Here is an 11,904-nt window from a genome sequence, read left to right as displayed (position 1 = left end):
GTAAGTCGGAACATACGTACACACTGTACGTAAATAACATACTGTAAGCACTTATCCTATCCTCCTCGGTCCCGAGCCGCGTAACCGTGTATTCTTCCGCCGCGCCGCACCAAACACGAAGTTCGCGTTAAGACGTTTACGACGCAAAACCACTTAAGTTGAAACAAGGCTTTATACAGTAAATTGGACATGTGTCGTAACCATGAAACATCGTAACTCGGGACTGACGTAACCCGAGGACCTCCTGTATATATTTACAATAAAAAAATAAATAAATAACAGTATTACAGCAAGAAGGTTGGTTTTAAACAAATGTCTTCTCATGGCAGTCCATGATTAATAAATACTTTATAAAGTTAATCAAGTGTGCTGTTAATTCACACCCTCAATGGGAATATATGCAAACAAAGCTCATAAACAATCCAATACATAAAAAGACCTGTTTATACATTAACTGTTGCCCATTATTATGTTTTTGTATTTATTGTAATAATATATAATTTTGTACAAGCCCCACTCTTACTGAGAAGATACATTATTTTTAATAATAATACAAATTTTAAGGGTCTAAGCCTTTTGCACAATACTGTAACTTAAGCCCAAACCTTTCAAAAACTACCATGAAACGACATTTCACTCTGTTTATAACTGTTTTGCGAAACACCTTTTTCGTGGAATTAGAGAAACGTCTGGTTCCTGTCACATTTTGAAAACCGCTGAAAAACACCAAACATGCTCCGATTCCTCCATTGTGCGCCTCATTACGTGGAAGTGACCTTCAGATGCTCAGGAGAACCTCGGTTGAACGCGTGCGCGCACCCTCGCCGCCCGTGCAGGTGCGAGGCAAAAGCGCGCGCTGCACTGATGCTACAGCAGCACGACCGACTGGAGCTAAGAAGAGAGTAAAACATCATGTAAGTCACCTGCACACTTCCTCACTGCGTTCAGCTCATTATTACAACTTCAGTAGAGACAGTTTACGAGTGAAAGCTGAACAAGCGCGTTACTGTTTACAGCCAGAACCTGCGTCCCCGAGTTAGCCTGGGATTAATTTAGTGGGATTTAGTTATTCCCGAGTCATTTGTAGCGGTGCTGTGGGATGTATCACGTAGCAAATACAAAGGGGAGCACGTTGATTGTGTTGTGTTGGTTTTACGTACATTTCCTCGTGGAGGAAGCCTGTTGAGAGAGATTAGGGAAGACAGACGTGGTAATCTGGATTAAGGCGCACCAGGGAGAGCATGTGTTCAGACTGTGAGTCCGTAGCCAGGAATAAAGTCCTATTTTAAAGGATGTTAATAGACGGTGTCTGTAATCGTTTGATGGAAGACTGGTCTCTTCATCATGTAGAATGCCCAGTAAACATTAGGATGTTTATTAGAAACACCCACTGCTTTAAAGCTCCTCAGGTAGGGGCCGCAAACCATCTACTGCATAATTTGTTGTAGCAAACTACTGTAGCTCTTCATTAAGCGTCAGTTGACCAAAGAACCAAAGTCTTGAGCAGCAGCACAATCACATAGAAGTGGCACTTAGGTGTAAAAAATGTTGGAATGTTGCTGTTCTTGAAGCGCCCAGACTAGCTCCACTACGCCAAATATCCAAGTACTTGTAGACAGACACCCCTTATGTTAGTAGTTCTGGATCAGTAATAAATTCAGCTTATTTCATAAGTATTGGATGTACTTGTACGTTGTTACAGTTGGAACTGAGAGCAGTGATGACATGTGCACCTGCTCCACAGTGACCAATTACACAAGCACTGCACACAGATCTGTACGTCTCTGTCCATAGTGTGGACCTTAAAATGACTAAAGTTCACTAATTATAAGCAACGCCAATAGGATTGAGATGTGTACTGTATTGTGATGCATACTGTGTATAATGAAAATATCGTGATATTGAATTTGTGCCAAACCACCCTAACTCGAACAAAACCAAGTCAATGCAGAACTAAGAGGGTAAAGGGAAGGGGAACTTAGTTTATTTTTTTCACAAGTTTCACAATCAAGACAAGACAGGCCTTAAATTACACCAGAGATCATGCCCACTCCTAACATATTGAACATGTAACTCTTAGATCAGCATCTTTTCTTCCTATATATTTCTTGTGGTTTTAGTGACTAATTTGATTTCTTGCAAAGTGAGTAAGCAGCCGACCCACCTCTTGAGGCTTGGTGTGAAGGAATGATCAGCTTTATCTCATTCGCCCATACTCCACTGCTGTACTCCATTGGTCATCTTCGTGAGTACTATCTCACAGCAACAGAAAACACCAGCAGTGCGGGGTGATAAACAGTACTCAGAACATAGAGAAACCACATATGAAACCTTGCACAGGGGGGAGAAAGACCTGCAGCTAACACACAAAGAGACTCGCATTCTACACATTTTGCCTTGCTGGACAGACACTGTGTGTTATTTTTGAGAAACAGAGGAAGCAGAGGAGGATGCCTGAGGGCGACACAGGTTCTGGGATGAAAGTCCGGTATAAACTGACCCTGGTGACAGGCCTGCTGGAGTGCCTGTGTTTTGCTGGAGTTGTGTTTGGCTGGGCTTCTCTCGTATTCGTCCTGAAGACAGATGGATATTTCAGTGAACTCTGTGTTAATGTGACTGAAGCCAATGGCACAGAGGCTGTAGGTAAGAGTGTCTTCTCTACAGTGCGTCTGAGGAGCAGTGCTGGGCTACCTTTTAAAACCTAGAATTATTTTCTTTCACCAAGGGATGCCTGCAAATACACACACACACACAGTTTCGAGATGGTGTCTTATATAATTCCCATATATATATATTATATATAGTCTTTGTTTAATAACATTGTTGCATTTGCCCAAATACAATAATTAAAACATGTATTAAAATTTTGTCTGTAAATTTATTAAAACTGTAAAAAATGTCCCACAACAGATACACTTCTGTTTCAAATAAAATTAGGGGGACAGGGTAGTGAAGACACAGCCGCTAGTTGGGTGACCACTGCTCTTCATGCACTATATTGTGTGTGTGTGTGTGTGTGTGTGTGTGTGTGTGCGGGCGCACATCATCAAGGACACATGCGCAAGACACATTTTTGAATGTTGTACAGTGCCAAAGAAATGCACATTTAAAACACATAGAGAGGATCCTACACTCTAGATAAAAAAAATATCTATTTTCATTGTTATTGAGGCATTAGTTCTCTGAAAAAATAGATACATCGCCAAACACACACACACACTCATTCATTATTATTCTTTCTGTCTTCCCCAGACTGCAGTGCTCAGGATGAGCAGTACTCTCTCATCTTCACTGTTGCTTCTTTCATGAACAACTTTGTCACTCTACCCATTGGCTTCCTTTTTGACAGATTTGGAACAATGACTACAAGGTTTCTATCTATGTGAGTTTATTTCTTTTTGATAAAATTGTAAAATTCTGAGATTTATGAGATTGCTCACAATGCCCAAAGAGTAAAAACATATTTTTTGTGGTCTGTCAAAATCAGTAAAACATGAAATAAACTGATACATTTGTATTTTGCTCTACTTCCTACATCAAGTGCAGGCACAGTAGAATTTTACCACTCCTTCCACCCAGCATCTCCAATCACAGCTCTGGGCCCACATTCATATGAGCAAAGGTGGTGTTAAACAGTGTAAAACAGACATGACTAGAGTGCAGACATGAAATAACTGATCAGCTATAAGCATAGAAATGAGAGGACCGGCATAACCAGAGAAGCAAGTAGTGAAAAACAGTGGAGACGGCGTACAGCCTTGACTAAATCAGAATTTCTTTGTGTCTTGTTCTTGTTTGGCACTGTGTGTGGTTCATTATCACTTAAAAGAAAAGGATGAGAAACAAGGTGTTCTGAAAAGGGCTGTTTATATGGGTAGATTGGAACTGTACCGTTGGATCCTTGTGGTAATTTGACCAAGAATGTCATAGGTGTTTAAATAAGTCCATATGGGGACTGTTAACATGGGGAAAAGGGGGATCATGTCAAGTAAAGGGGTAAAATGTATGTTTCAAAAGCTAAAAGCCATTCACAGGTCATAGATATGTACTGAAACTAACATCATTTGTATTTTTGGTAGATTCCTCTACACTATAGGAACGTTGATGGTAGCATTGTCTAATAAAGGTAAACAATGTATATTACTGAAATTATTCAACTCAGTGATTCCATTGGGCTGATTCCAGTTATGTGATTACGTTTCCTCTTTTCCAGCTCTCTCCATGCTGTTCTTCCCTGCTTTGTCTTGCATCACTGTGGGGGGCATTATGTTCCTGCTTACTAACATACAGGTATTAAACTGACATATATACTGTCTGAATAAGTACATAGTTCTATTAACTTAACACTAAATAAAGGCATTGTCCGTGCCACTGGTTTTCAGAACTAATTTGATACACCATTGTTTTAGAGAGGACCCTGTTTCTGAGGATGAAATAATTATTTTCTGTGTTACTAGGTCGGAAACCTGTTTGGAACTCATCGCTCTACAATCATCACTCTCTATAATGGAGCTTTTGACTCATCCTCTGCAGTTTTTCTCATCATCAAAGTAAGCATTAAACCTGTTCCAAAGCACTCCACTGATACGTCCAGTGCACATTAAGTTTAATTCTGACTCATTATCAGTTCCACAGATAGTGTTAATTACTGGGCTTCCCAGAACAGTGAAATTAGGGGAGCATTCTTAAGATTTTTTGAATACCACACATAGGTTGGGAACACCAGCCAGACGTTTGGATTCGTTGATGCATGTTGTGGAAAGTTGGCTCAAAGCAGAGGTCTCACACTGACCCTAAATTGTTGAAGAAGGTCGGGTCAATGTACTATGGTTTATAAAAACATTGGGTCAGTGTACTCTGTATGAAATTACTGTTAATGCTTATCATTGCTTGTCTTTTCTCAACTCCCACCTCTTCATTTTCACCACTTTCACACACCATGGCTTAATATCCACCCTTAAGTGTGTAGTAAACATGTATATCTCCTTCCATCTTGTAGGTGGGAGGAACATTTGAAAACGTGCAAGCATGGACTTGATGTGGAATAAGTGTGTTCCGATGTATTTCCACTTGCTTGTGCATGCAGATTAAAGCCTGATAACTAAAGACAATAATAAACCTTATATTTTGTAGCTAGTACATCATATAAGTAGATATTACCATAATGCATTCTGGGTATTGTAGTGATTAAACTATAATGGAAATAAATAAATAAATAAGAAAAACAAACATAAAATGTATGTATATAGTTATGTGCTACAGATACATATTCATAAACGTCCATGATGGTCTTTCATTAAGGTTTTATATGAGAAAGGCATCTCTCTCCGCACCTCTTTCCTCTTCCTCTCCGCCTGTGATGTCATCCACCTTCTGCGGACCTTCTTCCTCATGCCCAAATCTCACATCCCCTACCCAGTCCCAGAGAGCTACAACTATGGGTGACAAGACTACAACTTACAGTTCTTTAACAACTTAAAAAACAGCTGTAAGGGTGTTCTCACTGCTAAAGTACGCTTTTTATGGTGCAGGGTCAACTGTGGTAAATCAAACAGTTACAATGTGGAAGAATACGAGGCACAGCGAGTGTTGAAGCGCACGTCGAAAACAAATGATCAAGATAGAGACAGTGATCCACTGAAGAGTGAGCTGGGAGAGACACTTGGGACAGGTATTGCATCAATGTTGTACTTGCTTATGTTCAATTTACAGTATTTTTCATATATTTCCATTCAGAAAATAGTTCAAATCTTGGTATGACTGTAATATGAGATGGAATATAAAATCAATTTGATTATGATTCAATGATTTTGGGAAGAAGACCCAGCTTAGATAGTTCTGAGAACTCTGTATTAATAGAATAATGAATTTAAAATGTGTTCTCCCTGTGTCCATGTGGGTTTCCTCCCACAGTTCAAAAACACAAGTTGGTAGGTGGATTGGCAACTCAAAAGTGTCCGTAGGTGTGAGTGTGTGAATGAATGTGTGAGTGTGTGTCGCCCTGTGAAGGACTGGCACCCCCTCCAGAGTGTATTCCTGCCTTGCGCCCCATGATTCCAGGTAGGCTCTGGACCCACCGCGACCCTGAACTGGATAAGGGTTACAGATAATGAATTAATTAATTAATTTAAAATTAAAACAATGTAATTAATGCATTTACTTTTACCTTAACAACATTTATTGTATTTAGAGTGTTAAATGTATTTTTAGGAGTCTTGCCCATGGACCTGTGCTTGGAATCAAACCCTAGTCTTCTATAGACAGTATATGTGTAACAAGTGTTACTAGTGTTATAATTCATGTAATATATATATAAACATATAAAATATATTCTGCATTATATAAATTATAATGTTAAATTAAAACAAATATCTATATAACAATTATTACAAACTAATGGGCATTATAAGTGTTGAGTTTTGTTTTATTACACTGTGCATCTTACTTAAAAGATTACAAATTGACCCCCCCCCCTTTCTCTCTCTCTCTCTCTCTCTCTCTCTCTCTCTCTCTCTCTCTCTCTCTCCAGACAGCAGCTTTAAAAGCTGTGTATTCTCCTGGTTCTTTTTATGGCATCTTATATGGCTTTCAGTCATGCAGCTGCGTCATTACATTTTCATTGGAACACTGAATCCCATGTTGAATCGCCTGGCAAATAAGGATCCAGAGACTGGTAAAAAAAATGTCACAAATACTGAAACAAATATTATTACCATACTTTCATCTAAATCCCTGTCTCCCCCACAGTGAGCCAGTACACCAATGCATTTGCTTTCACTCAGCTGAGTGGTATTCTCTGTGCCCCTTGGAATGGACTGCTGATGGACAGACACAAGGGCAAGGCACTGAAGCCAGGTCAGAGGGCAAACAGCTCGTAATATTCACAAAACAAATGGGCCAATGTGCTATATTTGTGCTATGTTTGATACATTACATGTCCCAGAGTACCCTGAAACCACTTTTAATGAGTGAATTCAGCTACTTTAAGATTCACTTATTACTGACAGGTGTTTGTTGCACACATAACTTTTGCAGTCTCCACTGAACAGCAATGTCACTGGAATGAGATGTGCTGGAGCAGCTGCACATGAGTCTAAAGTCACAATACTCAATGCCAGGTGTTGACTAGAGGAGGATTAATCCATCAGCATTGGTCTGTGTAGCTGTGGAACTAATAAATACGATCCCCGGCAGTGACCTGACATCTTTAAAGATTTCGGTTTTTGGCTGAACCCAATCAACTCCTTACAGCAATGTTCTGGCTTGTGTAAATGCGGCTCACAAAAGGGACAGCTAATCTATTCATAAAATGCTTTTTCTTCTGTAGGAGAGACAGAAAGGGAAGCAGACCTGCGCTCTGCCATCCTATCCCTCTTCGTGACCTCCCTCCAGTGTCTTCTTTTCTCAATCTGTGCAACCATTCCTCTCCTCCATCTCCAGTATATAACCTTTGTCCTGCAAGTCCTCAACCGCTCGTTTCTGTACGGAGGGAATGCTGCATTCGTCAGCATTGCGTCAGTGAATGAGTATAAATTAAAATATATATGAAAAGGGATTTGTTTAGAGCATGTATATATAACTTAATGTTTAAGAATTGTTCAGTTGCTGAGATGTAAACAAAGTCATTCAGAGTGTTGTACTGTGAAATGTTTCAACTTATTCATAGTCTAATAGCACCATTGACCGTATATGTCTCCTTAATTACTGTAGAATGGGTTAAACATTGGCTAGCTCGTTTCAAGAGAGACATAGGGTCTGGTTGGGTTCATGCTGTTCTATCCAATCCATGGGAAGCATGGGAATAGTATATGGGGTCCACTTGGACCATAGTGGCTTTACTTATTGAGTTACAGAGATTATGGATGATTTTGTTTACATCTTAGTGATTTAGTGAACAAAACAATTATAGAATTGTGAGAGGATTTTTGTTCCTAACAGGTTCCCTTCCCAACACTTTGGAAAGCTCTATGGTCTGGTGATGTCCCTCTCGGCCGTGGTGTCATTGCTGCAGTATCCATGCCTTGCTCTAGTCAAAGCTCTCAGAGGAGATCCCTTCTATGTAAGTCTCACTAAATTTCTCCAATGTCTAAACTAGGGAATGTTATTCTAGCGCACTCTCAAAATGTCTATGGGTCAGGACTCCAATGCTTAGAAGCAGTGGTGCTGCCTTCCTATTTCTAACAATCCTTTTTTCATCATTCCATCTTGTTTCTGAAGTGTACTAGTCCCTTCTGCAGAAAAACAGCCCCAGAGCTTTATGTTGTCAGCTGCATGTCTCACTCTTTTTCTTCTATATTGCAGTGAACATTATAGAGAAACAGCATAATTTTAGCTCCATCTGACCAGAGACCACTTCCTAAAACTGGCTTTTTTTAAGCCAGGTTTGGAGAAGTGTCTTCTCACTTGCACGGAATGCTTTCAGGCTGTGGCAGTGTAGCACACTCTTCATGGTGCATACCAACACTTATCTGAGAATTCCAACCCAGTTCCTTTGTGGCTGTCATTGGTTTTGTTTAAACCTTTCTGACCAAAAGTAATTCAGCCCAGGGACTATTTGACTCCTTCCTGAATGACATCATCCAAATTTTTAACATATTTTCATACAATTGTTTGAACAGTTGCTCATGGTACCTTTAGTTGTTTAAAGGTTCCTCCTGACCTGCTCACAGTGAAAGGATTTAAAATGGTGTGAATTGTGTATTTTTAAAAGCTTTCACTCTTATTTTGCTCTGTAATAGTTTTTTTCTGAGTCTGATGCCAGTGTAAAATATATATGTGTGTGTGTGTGTGTGTGTGTTACCTGTTAAATGCATTAGGTCCTTTGGGGAATTGTAGTTTCTGAACACTAGGGGGAAGACAAGACAAGCGTTCTAGCCCACTGGAGCCAGACATTGTGCTATGACTTGTAGCTCTCTTGTGGCATTAATTAATTGGTTTATTTATTAATTTATTAATTAATTAAAATTTTTAAACTGTATTCACCAATTTTTTTAATGCAACTTAATATTTCTATGTATTTTTACCAAAATTTGAATAGTTCTAAAGCTAAAGTTATTTTTTCTGGAGTCATCTTGAAAAAAATTATTCCAGCAGGCTCTTTTAGGGTAAAAGTGTTTTTTAAGGTAAGTGTGTGTGTGTGTGTGAGCCTAAAATCATAGGGATGGTAATGTAGCAGTTCATTTGCTTACTAAGAGAAGACAATTTAAACCTATTATCCTGATCTCATATTTATTTTCACATGCTCTACAAGGTCTTGCTTTTGAGAGTTAAATCTCTAAATGGCCTAGCTCTAGCAGACATTCCTTTGTGTTATATTCAGACCTCTCAGGTGAGTCACATTCTTAGTGCAGACACATTCAACCACTTACAGCTCATTTGGTGGAAGTTATTTGTCTTACATTGCTCCTAAAATGAAAACTAGGATTATCCAGTTGGGCCGGAGACTACCTGGAATTTCTGGGTGCAAGGCGGGAATACACCCTGGAGGGGGCACCAGTCCTTCACAGGGTGACACACACTCACACCAATCCACCTACCAACGTGTTTTTGGACTGTGGGAGGAAACCGGAGCACCCGGAGGAAACCCACGCAGACACGAGGAGAACACCCCGAATTCCTCACAGACAGTCACCCGGAGTGGGACTCGAACCCATAACTTCTAGGCCTCTGGAGCTGTGTGATTGTGACACTACCTGCTGAGCCTCAGTGCCGCCCTGGCTTGGTCCAAAAGTGCTTTTAAAATCCAGATGAAAACATTTGTCTGAGTTAACTAACGGCTAGGCGGGCTCAGTTTGACCTGCTGCTTGCAACTGTGGTTTGCAGTTTTATGTTTATCTCATGTTTAGCTAGTATAAAGACCCTCATCCATGCATGTACATGACTGTCATTCCAGGTGAACATAAGTTTGACCATCATGACTTTGCTGGCTTTCATCCATCCTCTCAGCATCTTCCTCCACTGCAGAAGACTGTCGAGTCAGAGGGAGAACCCACAGAGCATCTGCGCTGACTCTTCAACCCGAGAAGCTTCATTATAGCACTGTGGTAATGTCATTACGTAGATCGGAGAAGGGGCTGTACTTTTTAAACAGCATTTTAACAGCCAGGATCTGTACAAGATCCTGGCCTTGTCTCATCTACACTATCATGCTTGGCCATGCTGTTTTATCTCAAATTAACCCTGCACCTACTTTTAACTCACACAGAATCACTGATCACCTCCTCCTTCCTCAGACTCATATATCACTAATATACTACATTTACATTACTATAACCCCTTCATCTGTCATCATTTCACTTTTACTTCTGTTCTGTTCTCTGTTGTCTCTCCGGTGTCGACCCGAGGAGGATGGGTTCCCCGTATGAGTCTTGGTTTCTTCCTCGTGTGCCACTGTTGCCCCTGGCTTGCTCATAGGAGGCTTGGACCCGGATCTCTGTAAAGCTGCTTTGTAACGACTTTTTGTTGTGAAAAGCGCTATATAAATAAAGTTTGATTTGATTTGATTTATATGGAATTGTTATTAGAAGAATTAAGAATGTAGCAATCTGTGTAAACATTTAAAAATGATTTTTTTCACAATTTTGATATAGAGTGTTTGTATTAAAACTCCACAGATGAAAACACAATACTGTATTTTTTTGAGTTATAATTGTTGGAAATAGACTAGGGAAAAAATACATGACTTACAAACAAACATACATGCAGAGTAAAGTAAAAATACAAACAGGCATATATACTGAATAAACACATTCCATATTTTGTACCCAATACTTATGCAGCTACATAACCTTGGCATATTGTTGCTGTCCCAATGAATGTATAAATAATTGTGGAAAGTTTACAGAAGAAGGCAAAAATGTACTTTAATTGCTAGTAAATATAAAGAGATTTTATGTCATTTCTTTTGGTCTATCAGTCGTGTAAATGTATGACCAAACAAACAAATGGAATTTTTAGTGTTGTTCTAGAGAACACTGTGCAGTGCCTATTCACCCAACCCAATATATTCACAATCATGGCTTTGGTTACTCTACGACTGTAAATCCAAAAGCTATTTTCAACTGATTACGTCTGGATTTTTAATGTGTCAGATCTGATAGGGATACTGGCACCTGTCACCACACAATTACTGAGAGCTGCTGAGTGTAGGTGGATATTAAACATTATGTAACAATTGACAATAGTCAGCAGACCAACAAGTATGACCTTGCACAGGTTGCATAGGGTCCTAAGGAAATTAATTTGAGTAAAAAAATCAGATTTTGTCTATTGTATGACATCTAATAAGTCACTGGAAGTCTCATGAACTCAGGATTCCCAAACTCTGGCTCAGGCTGATCATACACTATAGAATAATGATTTTAAACTCATCAGAAGTGAAAACTGACCAGCCATGACGTGTCCCAGTGTCATATTTACATATCTGTTCATAAACATACAAGAGGAATTCCTGTAAATAAAAAAGGTCTACGAAATTAAATGATGTAAACAAAGTCATACACAGTGGGTTGATAAAAAATGCACCATTCTAGAGAAACTTCGAATTGTTCCCATTGTTAGTGGTAGGAACCAGACATTATTGCACATATATAGTTAAGCTTGAAACACTGACTTCAAATAACCTGAAACATCATTTTTTAAATCAGTTTATGGCATATATATATATACTTGCAGGCTGTCAGAACTCTTCAGAAGACACATATTAGTTCACCTGTGACAATATAGGCTAAAATAGATGATATAGACACTTTGACCCGAGTTCAGAGTCTGTATATAAACCTAAGGTGTTCTGAATGACTTTGTTTACATTCCAGTGATTCAGCAGTGTAGAAATTTGGAAGTATTAATGGAATTCCCCCTTAACCTTAAATACCACACAAACCACATCTCTCCTGAACCTGGCCT

At 39.3% G+C, this 11,904-nt stretch overlaps 1 protein-coding gene across 3 annotated transcripts; it reads left to right on the top strand.

The window, feature by feature from the left end:
• Positions 1-1,956: 1,956 nt before the first annotated feature.
• slc43a3a (solute carrier family 43 member 3a) lies at positions 1,957-11,902 on the top strand. 3 transcript variants are annotated; one of them, XM_066679109.1, is made up of 13 exons: positions 1,957-2,643; positions 3,253-3,382; positions 4,080-4,126; positions 4,214-4,290; positions 4,458-4,550; positions 5,302-5,441; positions 5,532-5,671; positions 6,530-6,673; positions 6,748-6,855; positions 7,328-7,514; positions 7,939-8,059; positions 9,893-10,043; positions 10,347-11,902. In XM_066679109.1, the coding sequence occupies exons 1-12, from the start codon at positions 2,451-2,453 to the stop codon at positions 10,034-10,036; spliced, it is 1,524 nt and encodes a 507-aa protein (XP_066535206.1). In that variant the 5' UTR covers positions 1,957-2,450; the 3' UTR covers positions 10,037-10,043; positions 10,347-11,902. The 3 variants fall into 3 exon arrangements, with proteins under 3 accessions (XP_066535206.1, XP_066535205.1, XP_066535204.1); XM_066679108.1 differs by having other exon boundaries at positions 10,344-11,902; XM_066679107.1 differs by having other exon boundaries at positions 1,958-2,643; positions 9,893-11,901.
• Positions 11,903-11,904: the final 2 nt, after the last annotated feature.

This window comes from Hoplias malabaricus, chromosome 8 (genome assembly GCF_029633855.1).
Source record: "Hoplias malabaricus isolate fHopMal1 chromosome 8, fHopMal1.hap1, whole genome shotgun sequence".
In the NCBI taxonomy this organism is placed as follows: Eukaryota; Metazoa; Chordata; class Actinopteri; order Characiformes; family Erythrinidae; genus Hoplias; species Hoplias malabaricus.
The sequence above is the reverse complement of the archived record's forward strand: the minus strand, read 5'-3'. Positions and strand labels throughout refer to the sequence as shown.

Bases quoted from the DNA above. Each gene is read 5' to 3' on its own strand.
- slc43a3a (XM_066679109.1), top strand. From the start codon at position 2,451: ATGCCTGAGGGCGACACAGGTTCTGGGATGAAAGTCCGGTATAAACTG. The intron at 5,672-6,529 runs GTATTGCATCAA...CTCTCTCTCCAG, and splicing joins GGGAGAGACACTTGGGACAG to ACAGCAGCTTTAAAAGCTGT. The intron at 7,515-7,938 runs GTCAGTGAATGA...TGTTCCTAACAG, and splicing joins GCTGCATTCGTCAGCATTGC to GTTCCCTTCCCAACACTTTG.